Source organism: Desmodus rotundus, chromosome 2 (assembly GCF_022682495.2).
Source record: "Desmodus rotundus isolate HL8 chromosome 2, HLdesRot8A.1, whole genome shotgun sequence".
NCBI lineage: Eukaryota > Metazoa > Chordata > Mammalia > Chiroptera > Phyllostomidae > Desmodus > Desmodus rotundus.
The window spans coordinates 2,847,646-2,869,068 of NC_071388.1; the positions used below are offsets into that span (position 1 = coordinate 2,847,646).

At 47.2% G+C, this 21,423-nt stretch overlaps 2 protein-coding genes across 3 annotated transcripts in view; both read left to right on the forward strand.

Annotated features, from left to right (window-relative positions):
• Positions 1-830: 830 nt before the first annotated feature.
• The window catches only part of SLC5A3 (solute carrier family 5 member 3), a 29,551-nt gene continuing 8,958 nt past the window's right edge, over positions 831-21,423 (forward strand). Inside the window, exon 1 of one of the 2 annotated variants that reach the window (XM_053916855.1) lies at positions 831-969. The gene's annotated coding sequence lies outside the window, so the exon portion shown is untranslated. Of the gene's footprint in view, positions 970-7,536; positions 8,937-21,423 lie in introns of those variants that run through there. The other variant, XM_045195471.2, reaches the window with a different exon arrangement.
• MRPS6 (mitochondrial ribosomal protein S6) overlaps positions 837-21,423 on the forward strand; it is a 59,127-nt gene continuing 38,540 nt past the window's right edge. Inside the window, exon 1 of the mRNA XM_053916862.1 lies at positions 837-969. Within this exon, the coding sequence (XP_053772837.1) occupies positions 925-969 (45 nt within the window). The 5' untranslated portion in view covers positions 837-924. The remainder of the gene's footprint in view (positions 970-21,423) is intronic.

Genomic DNA, 21,423 nt, shown 5'->3' on the forward strand with positions numbered 1-21,423 from the left:
CAAATGCCCGTGTGGCTCCTCTGGGCGCAGGCATGGCTCTCAGAGATTTACCTACATCGGCTCACTCAAAGGCATCACTGCCCTGGGAAGTAGATGCCCTCCGTGTCCCCTTTGTGCAGGACGCTGGCAAGGTCAGGCAGCGGGCGGGGGACGGGCCCAAGCGGCCGCCCCTCCGCGGCCCACAGCCTGAGCCCTGGGCCCACGGCCCCAGGGAAGTGGCCCAGGAAGCCGCGTGAGCGGCAGGTCGCCCGGGGCATCCCAGCCGGCCTTCCGCGCCCAGCGTGGGGCGTGCGCTCCAGAGCGGGCACGTTCTGGAGCCTCTGTGCGCGGCCCGGGACTGGAGAGCACGCGAGCCGGCCGCCAGCCCACCCGGAGGGGCAGGCCACCGAGAACGTTCCTCCTGGCGGGGAGTCGCGGGCTAGAGGCGCGCGCACGGACGAGGCCGCACTGCAGCGCACGCGCACACCGGGGCTCACGCTCGTCCGCCGCCCAGGATGAGACGGAAGGCATGGAAAGTTCCAGCTGGTTCGAGAACCCTAGGTAGCGGGCGCGGCAGCGGCCGCAGCGGCGGCGGCGGCAACAAGGCCTGAGGGGGCGTGAGGGCTCCGTGGGCCGCTCCCGGCCGAGCCCACTGCGCTATCCCAGCGCTACCGCTGCGGGAGGGGCGGTCGCGGGGGTCCTGGCGGGGAGCCGGGCTGTCGAGGGGCCGCGGCCGCCTTAAGAAGGGGGCGTGGCGTGGCGCGCGGGGGCGTGGCGCACGGTCTGCGCAGCTGCCAGAGCCTTTAAGCCCGGGCTCGCGCGGCCAGAGCTGCTTTCGCCGCCCGGCAGCCTCTCGGCCTAGTACCTCGGCGGGCTTCGGCCGTCCGCGCCTCTCAGTGTCCCGGGAGCCGGCGCGGTCCGCAGCCGCGCGCCGTGTGCTGGGGTATGCCCCGCTACGAGCTGGCTTTGATCCTAAAAGCCATGCAGCGGGTAAGTGACCTTTCCCTGAGAGCCCGACTTCCCGTGCGGGCGCCCCACGGCCGCTAGGCCGCCGCCCCTCGCTCTTCCCCGCAAGGCCAGGAGGGGGCCGGGGCCGCGGGCAGGCGTCCGCACCGAGGGGCGCGCGGGGGCCGGCCGGCTCGGCGAGGCCGCGTGCGCGCGGGTGGTGGGGGTGTGACCGCGGGAGCGCGGCGGCCGGGAGGGTGTGCCTCGCACGCGGCCGGCCGGCGGGAGGCGGGGGCAGGGCGGGCGGCGGGGGCAGTGGAAGGTCCGCGGAGGACACGCGCGAGCGTCCGACCCCTCTCCGTCGTCGCGAAGCTGCCCGGGTCCGACCCCGCCGCCCGCCCGCCCGGAACCGTCTGCGCTCAATAAAACCGTCCTCCAAAGCGTGTTGTGCAGTCGTTTCTGGACCACGGCCGCTTAGAGCCGGTCTCACGTTAAAAAAAATCTTTGACTTCTCTTTTTCTGACTCCAGCGACAGTCCTGCTCCCAGTGCCTTTAGCCCTGTTTCATTCATCCAATCTGTGACCTTTTTTGCGCCTTCCGGAAGAAACTTTCCTCCCCTGCTTTTGATTGAAATTGCGGTAGGGCGTTTCAGGTGTGGAGGGACGCTGAGCGCACCTGCAGCCCGTGCACAGGTAACGGTGGGCCCTGGACGCGGCCCGCGGCCTGACGGCGGCTCCTGGTCCCCTGTGCTGGGTCAGGTGTGCCGCAAGCCGGCGCTGAAGTCCCCCTTCTCCCGTGAATGCGGTAACGTAGCGTGTGCTGCTGTATGGTGTGTGCTTTTTTTTTTCCAGGTATAATGAAAAAAAAAATTACTACGTCTGAACTTCTGAAGCATAGCTTCCTTCAGTGCTAGAGACTTGGGCCCATTTTCTGTTGGAATCATGTTTTGGGTCAATTTGGAGGAGGGGTGTTAGAAAGTTCGGCCGAACTTCAGCCCGGGTCGCACCGTCCAGTCTCTGGAGACAGGCACGAGCGCAGGGCGCCAGGCAGTGGTTGCGGCCTCTGCACCCTGGACGGCAGGAAAGGACCCCCGTGCCTCTCGTCCCCCGTGGCAGGTCCAGTGCGCAGGCCCGTGTGTCCCCCAGGGCTTGATACCCCAGAGTTGGAGAGAAAAGATGGTGGTGTGGAGCTCTTGGCGTGGTCCCCCTTTCTTGGCCCTTCTGTCCCCCATACTGCGTAATGAGGATAGAAACTGAAAAACAAAACGCACGTTACTGGGAAGGAAACCATTGTAATCCCGTGGAAATTGTTGGAGCTCTCCCTTTCACCTGAGCATTTGAGGAGCGAGCTGGGAAGCCCATCATTGAACTTTCTGCTGTTTCACCATGTTTTGGGGAGGAAACAGGTGATCACTGGGGAGTCAGCGTATAGGCACGTTCGTTCCTTGAGCCATTGAAGTGAGACTTCACGTTCCTCCCCAGCGCAGCTGCCAAGTGCATTGGTTCCTGTTCCAGGCCAACGTGTGCTTTTTTTTGTGTCCAGTGGGTTTTGTTTTCTTTTTTCTTTTATGCTCTTGTATGTGGAGCATGCATTTTTCTACCCTAGTTTAGATAAGCCACGCAGCACAATTGGGTTAAAACAGTAGTTGAGTGCCTTGAAGTCCTGGGGCTGGGGGGAACCTTAAGAATGATCTTGGTGAACAAGTCTGTGGAGGCCGGCCCCCAAGGTTATCATAGGACATTGTTACAACGGTGAACTTGTGCTGAAGAATTCCTTGACCTAAATAAAGTAAGATTAAACAATAACAATAACTTATTTTTTGTTCACAGAACTTATCTTTAAGTAGGTTGCAAATTTTTAACAAACACAAAGACTTGCTGGTTTTGAGCAATTTTTTTTCTTTCAATTTAGGAAAGTAGCATTCCAAAATAGGGTCAGTACAAGGAGGGGGGGAGGGAGGGAATGAATGGAAAAAGTTAACAGTGCATGTATTTACTGCAGAGTGCTGCTGTGAACTCACACACCTCTGGGATGCTGGGGAACCGCGGTTTTCATCTGCAGCAGTCTGTGGCCCCCCCCGGGAAGCCTGTTGCAGCTCCTCCATTTGAAGTTGCATATTTTTCATATTTTTAGGTCCTGAAATATATACTTCTTACAGTACACCACTTTGAGGGGATGGCTTATTCCCTACCACATTTCCCCAAGTCATTTATGTGTCCCGGAATTGAAGAAATATGCTATTTTGGACAACTCTTAGAGCAGAAGTGGAAGTTGAGAGGCAGTAGTTTTCCAACCTTTTCTTGGATTCCCAGAGGTGTTTTTCTGTTTCTTTTCTGGGGCCCTCTCTAAGCCTGAAGAGCATTTCTAGTCTCTTCTGGAGTGTCTTACCCTTTCTTCCCCATTGTTTTACTATTATTATTTTTTGATCCCTATCTTGACTCCTTAAAATTGAGCGTGCGCACGCGCGCGCACACACACACACACACACACACACACACACGAGTTTTTAAATTAAAATGCAGATACTTGAGGTTCTCACAACATTGTAGCAAAGTCACTGGTGGGAGGACCCCGTTGAAAGATCTCAGGTACGTGCAGTGCAGAGAATGAGTCCTCACTGATGTGCGCAACGGTGTGCCACGCAGTCACGTGCAAGTGGCAATGCTTTTTCTCAGTTTGCAGTTGGGAGTTCACTGAGTCTGTGCTTTTGCTGCCCTCCCTTCCGCCTCTGTGCACTGATGAGTGTAGAGACCAGCTCCTCCCAAGGAGAAGTTTATGTGCAGGTACCACTTAGCTTGAATTTTATTTTAATGTGTGGATATAGCAAAGTCATTTCTTTTCCCCCCAAGTTTTGTTTTAGTAGGAAAAGTAAGAAGTGGGGTTAAATTCTGTAATGGGTGTTGGGAAACAGGCCCGTAAAGGTAACAACTGCATCCATTTGAAAAGATGGTTGCTGAGACCAGACTAGACCATGTTTGTAGAGGGGTCTCCAGAAAGAGAAGATTCCGAAAGTGTTGTTACACCTGTCCCAGTCAGATAGCACCAGAGAGTTTTGTATGTCTGGAAAACGCAGCGTTCAAGTGTGGAAGTGCATAGCTGTGGAGAAGTGGGCTGCGGGTTTCTGGGGGTCTGGATGCAGCGTGTGGAAGGTCTTTTCCACCAACTGACGAGAAAGCTGAGGGCCTGTGCTCTGTCCCTGCAGCGGTGGCAGTTGGAGATGGGGGGCACCATGGGCTTCTTGGGCAACATCTGACACTGATTTCTGAGCTCCTTTCTTTTAAGAGTGAGAAAATGGCTGATGTCCTTCGATTTCACTTTGAAATTAGATTTTAAAGACGTATTTAATTTCAGTTGGGTAAAAGAGTGTGAATGAAAAAGCCACCTACTGTGTAGAGAAGCCTAGGAAAGGCTATGTATACTGCAGACAAGTTTTATTATTGGGATGGGTTCAGGAAGAGGAATTTTGAGGTGAAAGAAAAGATCTATGCAGAGCATTTACATTCTTCAGTTACTTAGTTACAAACACTTTATCATGTCTTGTACAGGGTCCAGCGCAAATAATGCCCTCTTTTTATTACAGAATCATAAGCATGTCATTCTGAAACAACAGTATCACACTCAAGCACACCATGTGACATTTTAGGTGAAATGTTCAAATTAGAACCATAAATTATTACACCCATATGATTACCCTACCAACCACACTCCAGTAGGTGTTAACTTCTTTCTGCTGGACTCTGTTTGCCCAGAATTGGCATGTTTAGAGTTGTAAAAGCCCTAGAGAAATACTTGTTCTTGAAGTCTTCTCAGGCTACTAGGAATTTTTACATGGGGAACTAAAGGTTAATAGTTTAAATAGTAACTAACTTAACTGCTAAATGAATGCATGTGTGCATCGTAAAATTGCATTTCTACATCCTCTAGTGTTTTCTAGTAGGAATAAAAGAGCAGATACCTAGTTTGGAAATCTTAAGTTCTTTTTCTTTAAAACATTTCACAAGTTATGTTTTATACTACTCATTTAGTTTTAATTTTATTGAAAAGCAGATTATATGTTAAATTTTAAGATAACTCATTGAAATAGCTCTTTGGAGACAGAGAATTTTACAATATAATCTGAGTTTAATTTATCACCTGGGTTTTATAAGTTTAGAAATCAAAGTAGTGATGTTCTAGTTCCTAAAATGTAGAAAGCAGTGGATTTTCTGGTCGTGTGAAGAGTTCTGTTTCTCTTCACTCAAGCCTTTTTGATTAGAAAAACTGGCGAAAGTTTTGTGTTGTCCAGTTGTATCTAAGTTAGGATCTTCTGAAAATAACTACGAAATGTTTGCACTTTACATATCTTTGGGAGGCATAGGGTTCTAAGGAACTCAGATACGGGCCTCGCCGGCCCTTGCTCAGGGTAGCTTGGCTCTTGCTTGGCAACATTTGATGACGAAATGGTGCCATTTCTGCTCTCAGGTGGTGGCAGGCAAAAGTCAGCTGGACACATCTTTGTTCTAGCTGTCGAGATGGCTGAGTTAGTCTTTTATTTCTTCCCATGGGCCCTCCTTGAACAGCTTAGCTTGTATCTTTAATAATCACCCTTTGTGTTTTTTTGTCTGCTTGAAATCGGACAACTTAAAATGGTTATCCAGTAATGGAAGACTTGAGCCTTGTGGACAATGTCATGCTTTCATTTGGTATTAAAGTTTTCTTGGGTTACAGCTTATTGCCACAGCAAGCGATGGAAGGAGGAGTCCCATCCCGGTCCTGCCCCTGAGCTACAGCTAAGGTGCAAGGAGCAGCTGGGGTGTAAGGAGTCCTTCCTCACAGATGTGGTGTTGTGTGAATGAAGAATAACGCCTGTCAGAAGTTGCCGTTCTGCACTCAAGTTTTTTTCTTGTTACTCATGACTCATATTTGATACTGATGTATAGAGGTTTTTATAATCTAAGTATTTACATGCAGACTGCTATTGGGCCTTCCTGCCTTTAGATGATAAAACCACTCTAAAGAAAACAAAGTGTTGGAAAGAAATGAGGGATGCATTCTAAAGTGATATTTTTCAGCTAGTGCCTTTGCTGTACTTGTAGTACAGGAGTAATCTTTCTGTTCAAGATAAGGAATGCCTCTTTTTAGTGGAAGCCGTATTCTTAAGCAACAGGGATTATTATCAGCATGTAATTATTTCTTAGGGACATCAAATATAAGGAATTAGTCAAATTTAAGAAAATCATTCAAATTTAATGAAAGTTTGGTAAGTTGTTAATTTATCTAAAGGAAAAACACCCTCAGAAACTTGGGCAGGGCAGTTACTGCAGCTCTCTGAGGCTCGTTGCTCTGATTTGAAGTAGGAGCTGGCAAACTGTGGGTCACAGGCCACGTGTAACCGGGTGCCTGCATCCGTCTGGCCTGGGAGTGGAGAAAGGATTTTACATTTTTAGAAGTTGGGGGAAAATCAAAAGAATATTTTATGATGTGAAGTTTATGTGAAATTCAAGTGTCAGAGTAATAAATACAGGTGTAGTGTTTGTATTTAGTATCTGGTCTTCTCGGGAAGTCCGCTGACCCTGATTTAGAGTGCACAGGCACAATTTCCCAGGCTCAGTGTTTCTCTTAGCTCCTTATGTGCTGTTTTCCAGCCTTCTGCTTCACTTCCTTTCCCTCTTCATCATGTACTGTACCTTGGACCTCCGAATGGGTGACTTTCCTTTTTTGGGAACAAGCTAAGAATTCTGGCATTTGTTTTACCTGTGCTGGTTATAGCCCCCTGGATGTCTCCTTGACACTGCAGACAATGTGGCTTAAATTTAATGAGTTGTTTACCCCAACCTTGTCTCATTTTCCTTCACCGGTTCTCTGTCTTCTGTCACCTGGAGCCGAGCAAATTCCAGTCTTTGTGTTCCTTAATCTCTATCCCACCTAGTCTCTTCTCTATCCTAGATGACCATACATATTTCTTTCTCGATTCTTGCAGTTTCTTAGCTGGTCTCTAACATACTGCTGAGGGGTTAATGCCTGTAAATATGCTTCTTGGAGTGCAAAGATATATTGTTCTTGAGATGCTTTAAAAGAATTAAATTGAAATGCATTTCTAACAAGAAAATAATACAAAGCCTTTTTGATTATTTCACTGTTTCACATACTGATTGATTGTGTCAGTATTGCTATATTACAGCACACCTCTTTTTGAAAAGAAGATGTTCAGGTGAATTCTAGCATCCAGGGCCATCTGCTGCAGGTCCCACAAATACCATTCTCTTACTTTCTGGGGCCACTGCTTGTGGCCACTGCTTTTCCTGGAATGCCCTCTCTTTCCACGTTACCCCATCATCTCTAGGAACTCCTGCCTCAAGGCCACTCTAACTCCCTGGTACACTGAACAGCTGTTGAAGGAAGACGCGCACCGTCATGGTGCGCACTGTGACCTTCCCTTTGGGCTGGCGTGGGAGTGTCCGGTTGCGTGGATCGCCGCTCAGTGTTCCAGTTAACGGGTGACTGTCTCTTACCGTTTTGCCAGATTACAGACTTTTGAGGCTCAAGTCTGTTCCATTTCTGTCCTGTGCTCTGCTCTGCACATAAGGTCCATGCTCACTTAGCTGCCCTACGAAGAATACTACTGTCATCTCTTCAAAACAGTTCTTGGCTGTGAGATAGCATGCTGACCTCTTGCGCTAGTAAGTTGCTTTCAGGTCAGTGCACTTTGCTTGTACTGGGTGAGTTGTGTGCTTGCCTGAAGTTGTGTAGGCTTCTAACACTATTTCATGACAGGTAATCTTGTTTTTACAATAGTAACTTAAATATGTCAACTGAAAATGAGTACAGACTTCCCCTGCACACCCCCACCCCCCGAAAACTGAGTTGGATTTTTTGGAAAGATTTGATAAAGGTGAGTCACTAAAATAACGATGGTAGAATTAGATGTGGCTGCAATAAGTAAAAGTCGGAGGGGAAGAATAACAATCCAGGAGGAATCTATGTAGACTGCTTTTCAAGGATTTCTTGAAGCTTTCCGCTGTAAGGAAGCCAAGCGTGGAGACCGTAGATGGCGCATTCCTAGGCGCATAGGCCAAGCGGAAGGAACGGCGCTCAGCCAGGAGCCTCACGTCACTTCCGTTCTCCAAGTGCTTTGACCCCATATTGAGATTGGCAAATGCACGTATGTTAATGTGTTAAACTTAAGTAAAATGTTTAAGGTACGTATGTATGATTTTTTTGATTTTCCACTTCAGCTTTAATCCCTCTTTTCCCCTCTTTTGGGTATGATTGTTTGGATATGAATTCTTCCGCTTCAGCAAGAGCTCTGACGTTTCTTACCCTGACGGAGCAGAATGTAAGATCCCTAATGAAGATAATGGCTCTTTTGTGTTGGGGTAAACAGAGACCTGGCATGGGATCCTAGAAAGCTTTAGAGACAGATCACAGCCCGGTTTTGGTTCCTGGCACCTGCCTCCTGGGGACTGGAACCTGTTCGGACCCTCATTTTCTCGTCTTGGAAAGGGGAGCATTCCCTCAGGCGGAGAGCCCTGGTGTAGACGGTGGTAACATGACCTTGGAGGCTGTAGGCGTGCCGTTGAGTTAGCTGTGTGATCTCAGGCAAGTCATTGACCTTTGTCACCTGGTTTTCCACTTACACCTCATTGGTGAAGAGACTCCTGAAGATGACTTTTGTAAGTTTTTATCAGAATCTGAGACTGAGTCAAACCTGGCATGTAGTACTCTTCTCAGTAAATAATTAATGAACATGAGCCATTCTGCATAATCGTTAGCAGATGACGATAATTTAACAAGGGCAGACGTTTGCATCCATGATGCAGCATGTATGAGGGGTCCATGAACTCTGCCTGCGTAGACTGGCCTGTTTGTCAGACATGCGTCTCATTCGTTCCACAGCTACTGGCCTTCGCCAGGCCCTGTGCGCGCCGGGACTCCTCAAGAACTGCACCGTGTTTGCACCTGGGCGTCGTGTTCACTGCTTCTGTCCGTCCTTCCTTAACTAGTGCTTAGTAAGACCTGAATGTGCTCTTCAGGTGAGGAGGCTGGGAAAAGTAAAGAGCAGAAGTCTTAAACTGTTACGCACTTTATGTAGATTAGTGCTGAGGCGAATAGAGGCGGGCATGGGAGAAAAACAGTATTTTAACTTATTCCGTAAATGTTTGGTTGCCAGTTGTCGAATTGCTAAAGCTGTAAGGTTGACCGCTTTCCAGTAGAATCAACAGACAGAGCAGATGTAATAACCCAGCTGACTTCTGCTTCACATGGTATTTTCAGTTAATATTTTACTTTTCATTTTTGATGCAGCAGTGTTTTATAATACTACAGTTTTTTCTATTAATTTGTGATTTTATGAGATTTGTTTCATTCCTGTTGGTACAGATTTTATTCTTATAAAGAAATTAAAACTATTTTACATTATAGCACATTGCTGGAATGTATATATTTTATTAACATGCTTAATTGATTGTTTTAGTAATTGCCTTATAAGCCGGAAGTACCTGCGATCCAACAAGTCAAAATAAGACCTTTTACAAGAGAATATGCATTTTTTTTGACATGTACTTAATTGTTGTCCTTTTAAGTCCAGCTGTATTTCAGGCTTCGTTTTTGCACCTGACTGTCCCACTCTGAAGCTGCCCTGGGGGGGGGGGGGGGTCAGGTGGTGTAGGGGGCGGGGCCTGCGCAGCTGAGTGTGAGTGCCACCAACAGGAGTAGTAACGCCGGTAACTTTTAAATCACTTTTACCCTCTTGGAGATGGCAAGGTGAGATATGAATGTATTCGTGGGCTAATAAAAGCTATTTAACAGAGTTGCCTAAGGAATAGATTTTAATTCTTTTTAGCTACTGTGTTTTAAACTGGGTAAGTATGAATGGTTGTCATCAGCCTTAGAGGACTTTGTCACAGTTTGGAGTGTTTTAATTCATGGTGCAAAGTGTTGGGTGGGTGTGTGGCTGGAGGGAAAGGGGTGTGCGTGGGTGGGTGTGTGCGTGCGTGTGTGCTAGCTCTCACTACTCCAGTCTGTTACTGCTGTGGGAGTGTGGGCCTGGTTTTGCCGGCTCCTTCTCTTCTACCCAGAACTCAAGATTTTACAGGGAATCTGACTTTCCTGATACTGGCAATTAACTAAAAAATATTGAAGCACCATAGACCAAATGAAATGCACTTGTTGGTTAGATACAGCTACCACCTTGTAATTTCTGAGGGAGATGATTGCTTCTAGACATTCATTGTCTTTAGACCTCCCGAAGTACGACTTAGTGCACACTGTCGGACTTCGGCTTTTCCCTTTTTCCGGATGTCTGGGTGATTTACAACCTCTGAAAGGTGTGAAATGCTGCTTCTGGGCAAAGACAACTTTGTTTAGAAAATGACTTTTTTTTTTTTTTTGGCTTGGGGTATATCTGTGAAGTTCACATTAGCATATATGACCCATGGTCTTGGAAGAGGGTTACCACAGAAAAAAGGTGCTCCCCTAGACAGGGAATAGAGAAAGGAGATGACAGAATGTTTGCTTTTAACCAGGTTTCATGTTTTCACAGAACGGAAGCCAAGTTATTACGTTGCCTGACTTTTCTCACTTTCCCACTCACTCCAGATACGTAACAGCAGATCACAAATAAAAACTCAGGTCCAGTTTATTCATCCTACTTTTAAGTCCAGGTACAATCGACTTCTTCGGTCCCCTCGTCCCCCAGTTGTTTTTGCTGTGATTACAGTTCCCTAGCTGCGGGAGTCCCTGGTCACTCCAGGAACACTCCGTGGAGGTGGGCCTGGGTGAGAGCTTGCAGATGAGATCGCAAGAGAAAGCGTGGACCTGACAAGACAAAATCTTGACCTGGAAACTTCCGTGCTCCTAAACTGGCACTTGCCTACTTCTGCCCCAGAATGAATTCCTGGTTTTGTCTTCGTTTAGCCTTTGCTTAGCTGTTAAAGCATTTTCCTCGACCCCTCCCCTGGTTGTTAAAGTGCTTTAATTTTGTCAGAAGAACTCCAAGTGCCGCTGTCAGAGCCAGATTGCTTTGGACGTGTAATAGTCCTGTGTGAGAAAACTCTCGCAGTGAGCGTTAGCTGCACTTGGATTTCAGGTGCTGGGAGCTCCTTGGGTGGGAACGCGGGCAGCCTCTGCTTCTGTCAGAAGGGTAGAGGGCCAGGTCAGTCCCAGCCACCTGCAGTGTTCCATTTGTGTTCAGATGCCCTCTATGAAAACTGTGGATAGGAAACATTCAGTCCTGGCTTACATTTGGACTGAAGGTGTGTTTCTGCTGTTGAATGAAATGCTAAATTTGGAGGTGGGACCTTTGCTGGGCAGATGTTACAGGAAAGTTACATTTAAGTGTCTGTTAGAAATCTCTTGAACCCGTTATATAAATATATAACCCAGTAATAGGCTGTTTTAATTGTTACTCTCTTGCTTGTTCACTGCTTACCTTCTCTGCCTTGATAGCATTTATACGAGAAAGCAATTGTTTGAAGTACGTTGTCTTGACAACCTCAGACACCACGTTTCTGGCGGATGATCTGCAGTCTGGCAGACTCTGGCGTGGTTGGTCTCAGGCTCGCTGCGCTCACCTGCGGACTGACACCTGGGGGCTTTTGCAAATTCGGTTTAAGAAGATTAAGGCGAAGAAAAGAAATTCCTCCTACTATCACTTTCTTTATTAAATATTTTATCTGATAAAGGTGGAATAATTGGAAGCTATAATTTCCAGGTCTCCTGCCTTTGACATGCAATGCAAGCACTTGTGATCCTGTTTTTCTGTATTTTTATACCAGTCTATTGTCCTGTCTGTGAAGTACAAGGAAAAACTCCAGCTGCATTTCATAATCTTCATTGCTTTACCTCAGTTTTATGTTGATTTCTTAGGTTCATTCAGACCATAATGTTTATCAGTCCTCCTAAATACTGTTCAAGTTATCCTATTAATGTGGTGTTATTTTTTACTCCTTGAAAATCTTCTATTCCCCAAGCTTTGGGGAAAATTAGAAAGTTTTAAAATTTTCCAACCAAAAGTATATGCCTGAGGAAACATTCCAATTTTAGGATCTTTTATTTATGACTTGGCCTCCTTGGAGAATTAAAGTCTGGTCTACCAGGGAGACTCTGGTGTTTATGTTTCCTGGCCTCAGTCACATGGAAAAGTTGAAACTTCCATCTCTGTTCTAGGAATGGTTTTTCTAGGAACATAAAACTGGAACCAAGTAGGATGAGAACAGAAAACCTGAGGGTAAACCACAAAGTTGCCCGGGTTGGATGTTACACCTCTGTGAACCTTCTGGTTTGTAGTACCTGATTCTCAGTGGCTGGTTTAAGCAGGGGCCGCACGTGATTCCCATTTTATAGATGAAAGGACAGGCAGGAGGGTGTCTGGGGTCACCCAGCCATGCAGTCAGTGCCTGGGCCAGGATTCCAAAGGCAGTCTCTCAAGCCAGGAGCTGTGCTCTTGGCCACTGGATCTGTAAAAAGTGTGCGCGGCAGTGGTGGTACAGCCACAGCCCCTTTAGGTTGAAGGAAATGCTGCGCGTCTCTGTCGAGTGCTTACCAGGCGGCAGCAGCAGCAGGTGTTTGGGGAGCAGAGGGGGTATGCTGCAAGACAAAGCGCTAGCTTTTGGGTAGGTTATGTTCTAGTAAGAGAGCGGGATAAAGGGACAAAACGTGGCAAATTCCATTTTCATCGGAGTGCTAAAGCCTGGCGGTGGCGACGTTAGGATTAGGTGAGGGCCTGCTGAGCACTTGCTGGGGACAGGAGCAGGAACGGCCTGTGTTGGGTTGGGCCGGCTGCGTTACCAGCGGCAGCGGCCCTGCCTGCGAGACTCCGCGGCGCGTGGTAATTGTTCAGTGCTGAGTTTCCCCACAGGACTTTTTCATCTGGTGATTGCTCTTGATGTGGCCTCGGGGCACTTGTTCATCCCACTTCATATAAGAGTGAAGACGTGGGCCCCGGGCCCACGCAGAACTGAAGAGTTCGGTGAGTCTCCCATCGCCCAGTTCCAGCAGCTCGTCAGCATTCACCAATCGTGCTTCATTTCCACTCCCCCCATTTTTTTGCTGGATTATTTTATATATTTTTAACTTTATCTTAAAACTTTAAACCTTCAGAATAGTTGGAAGAACAGTTAATACCTGTAAGCCTTTTTGACTGGATCACTAATTGTTAGAATTATCCATATTTGCCCTTTTTAAAAAATCTCTACCATCGGCAAGTTGTAGGCATCTTGATGTGGCTTTCTTAGGAAGAGGAACCTCTTCCAGCCAAAACAACCATCGCACTGAAATCTGACCTTGATACATGACCTTGATACAGTGGTGTTCTTCCTTGTCAGATTTATGTTCAAGGTCACTGTTGTTCAGCAACATCCTGTAGTTTTCTAATCCAGTGTTCAGGTAAGGATCACGTATCTAGTTGTTCTTCAGCCACCTTGGTCTGGAAAGTTCTCAAACCTCTGTCATTAATGACAGTGGTTCGTTGGAGTCTGTGGCCACTGGTCTGCAGATTTGTCTGGTGGTTTCCTCATGGGTCACACATCGTTGGCAGGAGTGTCACATCCAGGTGTCAGGGTGCCCCATCAGGAGGTGTTTCAGGCCGTCCCACTGGTGACGTCAGACAGTCAGTTGATGTAGACCGTGTCCACCAGAGCATTCCATCGTAAACGTGCCTTTGTCCCTTTTGTAATTATTAAGTGATTTGGGAAGTGATAAGCTTGAGACGGAGTATTCTTTTCTCCAACAGTTTTCCTCTGATTTTAGCATCTGTTGATGGTTTTGAATCAGTTATTGCTGGATTACTTTAAAGCAAATGCAGATAGAAATTTCACCTGGAAATATTTAGAATGTGTCTGAAAAATAAGGCCTTTTAAAAAGACAACCATAGTGCCTTTATGAAATACTTAACTAATCCATGGTTATATTCCCTGAATTGTCTCAATGTTTCTCAGTTGTCACAGTTGGCTCGCGTGAATCTGACCCCAAACAAGGTCCGGATCGATGGCTCCCTAAGTCTCACGCGCCAGGTAACAGCAATGCCGTCAGTGGCAGGTTGCGTGCGTGGCAGGGTGCACCGCCCAGCCGGGGTGTCATGGGTGCTGTCTAGGTGTGTGTGAGTGCCTCTGAGGGCCATGGAGTGGCCAGGCTGCCTATGGGGACGCTTTCGCAGCCTGTTCTTGTCCCTAACCTTTGCAGGACTGGAATTTGGTTAATCATTTCCTGGTGTCTTAACTGTTCTCAGGGTCTGGGTGTTTTCTGTAAACTGGTAGGTAGAACAGTTCTGGTAGATTCGGGGTGTTTGGTTTGGCAAGAGTACGTGAGCATTCCCGGGTGCAGCATCCCATCAGGGACATGTGCCTGCCTTGAAGAGGCGAGAGGAGTCCTTGGCGGGCACAGGTGTTGTCAGGCCCATCGGCTTTTCACGTGAGGGTCCCAGCATCCGTTGTCACCCCTGCCTGGGCCATCGGGTTGCTAGGCAGTGCAAAGGGCGGTTTTCCAGTTGCATCATCCCTGTATTGATTTTTCTGTGACCAGTGTTTATTTCTACTTTTTTATGTGCAGCTTCCTGAAAGTGTAGAAAAGGATATCCCTCACTTTCACAGAGAATGTTTCTGGATTTCCGTAGTGACCCTGTCAGATGTCCTCAGTTTCACCCTCTGTGAGGTGGGGAACATTATCGTGCCTGCCTCCTGGGGTCTTCGTGAGGGTCAGATGAGTGGATGACACATGTCATGTAGAAGTGCCGCCTGGCACGAGTGGTGGTGAATGGTAGCTGTTTCAGTGAACTGGTCTGTCTCATGGGAACATGGGACTCTTCACATGCAGGGGAGAGGTGGAGAAGCGGGAGTTCTTCCTCAGTTGACATCAGCAGGGTGCCTGGGCTTGTTGAGAGGGAGTTGAGAGAAAGTGCTGCTCTCTGACCTGAGTTTGTGACGGCGTGGAGGTGACCTTAGTACAAAAAGCACATGTGTGAGGGAGGTCTGCACCTGTCACTGCCCCCTGTGAGGGGCACGTTGACCATTGCAGTGGTCCAGTCTGGAGCACATTGGGACAGGGAGGTAGTACCATGAAGGGTGGTGGGCCAGCCCCTCGGTGGGTGGTTGGGATGAGAGGGTGGTGGCAGATAACAGACTTTTACTCTGTCGTGGCCCAGGGAGACTTTTATTGGCACAGAGGGCGTCCTTGCCGAGTTCCATTTGCTTGGCTTGGTTAGAGCTGTTTGAGACTGCTGCTCACTTCGGTGGGGAAGTGTTCTCCTTCTGGGCCTTTTAGTCTGCCACCTCTTATTGTTTTAAAAAGAAAGCCACTGCTGATGATTATGTGGGATACTGGTATTTAACAGTGTTGATCAGGGACCTAGTTACTAATATTTGATTCGTTCATTTAACAAACACGTGAGCACCAGCAACGTGCCAGGCAGTGCTCCAGACCTAGAGTGCGTCAGCGAGCCACGCAGATGCAGCTCTGCCCTCACAGAGTTTGCTTTCTGGTGCTGCAGAGACAAGTACAAGTGAGTTTTGTAGTGTGTTAAAAGGTGGTGAGTGCCGTGGAAAAAATAAAGCAGGATGAGGAGAAATTGAGATGGTTGGGGAAGTTACTTTTGAGCAGTGATGTAAATGAGCGGAGAGCAAGTCTCGTGAGGGTCTGTACGCGTACCTGGCATAGGAAGCAGACAGTGTCGAGGCCCTGAGGCCTGTTTGGTACAGTGTGCATTGTGACTTAGGGGTGACAACCTGCCATGTGCATTAATGCCTTATAGTGGGCCAAGAGCCAGAGCTTTGGGGAGAGGTTAAGAGACTAGGGCAGCGAGTTAACTGGATGCGGTGTGATGGCGATTTGGACAGGGGTGCTGGCAGATGAGAGGAGAAGTGGTCTGATTCTGGCTGAGTTGTTGAGGTAGAGCCAACAGGCTAAGGATCGGTTGTGTGGGGGGTGACAGAGGGTGAGCGAGCTGTGCTAGCACTATTGATACTTTGGCTTGAGCAATGGTGAGGATGGAGCTGCCCTTCTCTGAGAGCAGGACAGGATTAAGGGGTATGACCCAAGTTATTTACATTCCCAAGCAAAAGGATGGGTTGCCACAAACACTTCATTCAGTAAAAACAGTGGTCCGTAGGTTTTATTATGAGGATTCTTAGTGCTGTGGGTCACACGCACCAGCTCTCTCAACCCTAATGTCTTACAGATGTGGGAGTTGGCAGAGAAGGAGGACTGGCTTGGATGGATTGACACAGCCCCTGGTGACCAAGTCAGGTGTAGGAGAGACCTGGAGACCTGATGCTGTTGCTGAGGAAGAGAGTGAAGGGCCCAGCCCTGGGTGTTGAGAGCCTGGCCCCGCAGCTGACCCTGCACGGTTGCCCTGCTCTGTGCGTTTACTCCCTCTACCTGAGACGCCCATACCTGCGACTTTTTGTTTTGACTCTCTATTTTTCTCCATACATACTCCCATTTATGGGTGATCATACATAAAAACTGGAGTTGAATTTTACGTTAGGAGCGGTTTGTCGGTGTCCTTTTCATGGACGGTAGTGTTGTGATAGAGGGCGGCAGCTACTTGGCCAGGTGCACGTGCCAGCGCTGCCGTGAATTCGGACACCTGCGTCCCGGGGCTGGTCCCACGACCCCCGTGGTTCAGTTGTCTCCCCTGTAGAACGGTCGGAATTGTTGAACGGTCCTGTGGTCGCCATGAGGGTTAGTATGGTGTGCACAGCACTGAGGCCCAGCACCCAAAGGGTGTCAGTGCCCAGGCCAGTCAGTGTCGGGCTTTAACCTCGCGTCCCTGTTTCCGGCTCGTCTTTGATAACCAGCCTTTAACAAGCGAGCAGCGCTGAGCCTCTTGAATTCTGCCCATTAAAAGTTAATAGATGTTTTAGTCATTAGGAGTATACGATATGGTATCACTGTGCTGTTGCTCTGATATTTCATCTCTAAAAAAAAAAAAAACTATTGGAGTTTGCTCCACATTCAGGATCCACAAAAAAGTAGCTTCAGAGTTGGCCCCATGCCCATAGGGTCTTCGTTCTCTGAGACTTCCTTAAAAACACTTCTGATTGATAGAAGGAAGTTAAAATGAGTATATATAGAGGAATGTGTATGTGTGTGAAATGAGAAATCTGGTTGTTTATGAACTTTTCTAGGTGAATAATTTTACCTGAATAAGTGTTTTACTTGGGAAACCCACCCCCCTAACCTTCCCCTCTCCTGTAGGCCACCTGCCAAAAGCGCTGTTCTACTGTGGAGACTCAGCTGGAAGTCCCCTGTGGTGGCGCACAAGGCCCAGGGACCCTCAGAGGGCGGTTTGACTGTCCCTTGGGCTCCAGAAGGGTTTCTTAAATTTCTTAGGGACTCCTACCAACTTGGGTAGTGAAGCCGTAGGTGTGAGAGAAGTGCTCTGTCCCAGGGAGGTGGAAGGGCAGTGTTGTAGGGGCTGCCACGTCACACGGTTTCGCGTATGAGCGTGCCTCTCGGCTTCTTTTGCAGTGTAAGGTCGGCCCGGATTTTTGCTGGTTGTGTTGGGAGCACTCGTCTTGTGGCACAGATGAACCATGGCCGTGCCCACACTCAAAGCGTTTAAAGTGCGCCAAGCTGGGTGGGGACATCCCGCGTCAGCGTGCGCACCCTCGGGGCCAGCACCCTTGATCTGCCCCACTAGTGGGGTTTGCTTTGCTGAAACGTGGGAAGTCCCTAGCTAGTTTACTTGAGTAAACTTTTTTTTTTGGTAGTTTAATTTTTTTTGTAGTTTACTTGAGTAAATTGATGTAAATAGGAACTAATAGTTGAGGTAGTTGCGAGCCTTCTCAGAATATTTGTGAGAGAACTGTGTATTTAATACCTTATTTTACCTACTTTAAAAAATTTATAATGAGGATCCTAGGATGCCTGGCATGTGGTTGACAATTTAATTTGAAAGAAGCCGATATTGTCACTTGTAGTCTTTACAAGTTGAAGGTAAAGTGACATTTATTGAGCACCTGCCCATTGTACTGGGCAATATTATGTACTTCCTGCATGTTAATTATTCCTCATTAAACCATCAGTAGCTGGGCAGAGGTTGTGTTTTACCAGTGAGACAGTTGAGGCTCATGAATTGCTCTTGGGCTACAGTCCCGCTGTCTGGCAGTGACAGAGTTTGGACTCCCAGCCTTCCAGAGGTCCTCCGCCTCCTGCCACCGCCCCTGCAGGCCGTCAGACCAGCCCACACAGTGGGCTCCTGCCGAGTCCCCAGCGCTGGGCTGGGCCCATTTGGGCCGCCCTGCGAGAGTGTGGTTTTCAGGTCCACTTCACAGCTGCATTGTTGTTTGGTTACTCTTGGGGTCGCTGTATTAAATGGTTGACCTAGGTGTTAGAAACATGTTGGATTTGGCCATTGTTACTAATAATAATTTGATTCTATTATCTGAAGGAGTTTAGTAACTGATTTAAATTTGGTCTTACCTGTTTTCCTCTCTCTAGTTCAAATCCAGCAATACCTGTATTTACCTGTTGCGGTTAATTCTTCAGTTGCAATTTAGTTCATCCAGTTACCTGAAAGAGTACCAAAATTGTATTTTAATTTTATGGAAAATTATCAATAAAACATTACTTTTTGAGAAGGAAGCCTCTCTTTTGGGTGTGGATGGGAGTCTGCTGGTTCAAAACACCCTTGTGTTCGGATTTTGGCTAAGTCTCTTCTGTCTATTGTCACTAGGGGACCATTTCTCTATATAGTCTACAACTACTTCTCCTATTATAGACATAATTGTTTTCTTAAAAATGTACTACCAACGAGCCAACCCACATACTTGGTACTATACCTGTGGTCCCACCTTTCTCACCTAAGAGTTTTACTTGAATTGTGAGCCAGCTTAGTCCTAGAAATGAAAAACAAAACTTCATTTTAGCTGAAGAAAAGAAGTTTCCATGTATATTCTTCCTAAAAGTAAAGGATCTCTGTATAGTGTTCATTTTGCAGTTGGCTCTCCGTATCCCCATGTTCTGCATTCACAGATTCAGCCAACTGCAGGTTGAAAGTATTTGGGGAGGAAATCCCACAAAGTTCCAAAGAGCGAAACTGGAGTTTGCCCCCCATCCCCCAGCACTACGCTTGATGCCCCTGAGTAGAGTCACGTGTGTGCGCGCCCCGTTGCCTTTCTACAGAGGGAGGTCATGTGCAGATTGCCACTCGCGCGAGGGCTCGCTCTCTGCTCCGGGAAGCCAGCCCCTTGCACGCCCAGGGACTACTGTTGTTGTAGAAACGTTTGCTGCCTTAGAAGGAAAAGTATTTAAAACATACTGTGTATTTTGTTTGGAATAATTTTTAAGGAATGCACAATTCATTCCTAAAGATCTGAAGTTTTTAGCATTTGAAATATAGTATTTTATATTTTCCTACAAAGTAAATTGACCTGTTTTTGGTTTTGTTTTGTTTTTCCAGTCTTTACCAGGTGCTGGTCTTTGGATGTTTTTTGTTTAATTCGAAAAACCTTAAGCCCGCCCACAGACTGGTATGGTATCCAGAGGGGGACTTTTGGCAATGGCTTTTGAAGAGTTTGAGGAGGCACAGGCAGAAAGTGTTAACTCCGCCTTTAGCTGATGTTTGCCACTCCCTGCTGTTCTCCTGGGGGCCCAAGGTCTTTCCTCTCTTACCTGTTCCGGATTGGTGAGGAGTGAAGGAGGGTAGGCCAGCATGGGAATTCAGTTAGTCGGAGCGTTTATCTGGGAGCTGAGCAAGGCTGATGTATGTGACTTGAACCGCACTGGACCATGAAAACCAAGGCCGTGGCCACTAGCAGTGCTTTACTAAAGCGACCAGGAGAGGAAGTTCTTGTTTCGCTTCTCACAAAAAGCTGCTGCCACAACACACATGCCACGCCACCCCACCGCAAACAGAACACCAATCTAGGTGTTTGGCCCTTCTCAGGGAAGCACACTGTCTGCCACTGCCATCGGGAAGAGTGGCACCTGAAAGGGCCCTCTGCGTAAGCTGAAATAAGAGGCCACGGGGACCGCGTGGGTGTTGGGTTGTGGGCGAGAGATCTCTGCTGAAGGCTGCGTCCCACACTGCCACAGGGCAGTGACGCAGTACCCGACCCCTCCCAAACGCGAAAGGCGCCCTTCTCAGTCCTGTTCATTGGGCATCCGATTAGATTTCAGTACAAACTTAGGTGGTTCTTTTAAAGAGTGTCCTAGTATTTTTTTAAAAACCAGAAAGTGTTTTTTTTGGGGGGGTAAGTGGACATAGAAATCTGACCACTTTTTAGGATCTGGCAAGTATGAAGTGTGATACAAATCCCGACTTGCAGTGCGTGGCAGCTTCCTTAATGCCAGTCGTTGGCACTGGCTTTTAAGACGAAGGATTTTTATCATTTCTTGGTATAACTGTTGTAGTGCTTTATGCTTAAAAAGGGTGTAAAGATGGGACTGAGTTTTTCTATCTAAGCAGCTTTATGCATTAGACCTATTAAGCTAATTTGGCAGGGCATTTAACTTTAGGCTGTATTTTCAGCTCCATTCCTAGCTAGTGAAAGGTGTGTGTTTTAGTTTTTAGTACTGTGGTCTATGTTGAATAGTTTTGAAAAGAGGTAGCTTTAGTATCATTTATAGGACTTAAATTTGCTCCTAATTTTTAAAGAAAAATGCCTAGATTCATCAAAAAGCATGTGCTTTGTCAAGCATAGAAAAACATTCACTCCAAGGTTGCTTATGTGGAAGGCATTGGTTTGAATAACAATGTTTTGCATGTTGATCTGTTGGCTACACTTACTATTAACTTTGAAGATTAAGAATTTGTTTCTTTTCCAGGTGAAAAACCATCAAATTCACAAACTTGTTTTTAGGTAAATTAAATGTGTTTTGCAGGGTGATTTTCTTAACCCAGACTGAAAAATACCTGATTCACTGACTGAAGATGATCTATTATCTTATGGTTGACACACGTCGATTTTGTTGAGGTTTGGAAGATGTAATAAAAATCAAATTATTTTTCAGTCTTCCAGAAAGCTTTCTCTTTCTCCCTCCTCTCCCTGCTTTCTATACCTTTCAACAGGAAAGCATGAAAAGGAAAAAAATACTCAACACAGCCAAACCTGCGTCGGCGCTTTTATCCTCTCAGAGCCTCTTGGAAGTAATTGCCTGATGAAAAGGAAGGGAAGGAAATCACCTCTTTGAACTTCTGTTTTAATCATTCAATGTTGTCTTCTAGCTATCCGAAGAGGAAAATGTTAGTGTGGTTTTGTGAGCTGTGTGTTCCTACATTGTGTGTGTGTGTGCGCGCGTGCGCGTGGAATGTCCTTTTTCCCTTTAGGGCAGGCGTCACCTCACAATTTCTAGGTTCCTGTGTGATGATTAGTACAGATCGACATTTTTAGTAGGATTGAGGGAAATCGTGTAACATCAGGTTTGCGTAGACTGAGCAATGCTTTGTTTTCTGCTGGGGGGTAGATGGTAACACCTAGGAAACGCCACCTACTTGCTCACTGAGCAGCTTCACTGGCCGTCACATCGCTCTTGGGATTCGTAGTATTTGAAGATTCATTTTGGAGCTCTTCATGAATGAGT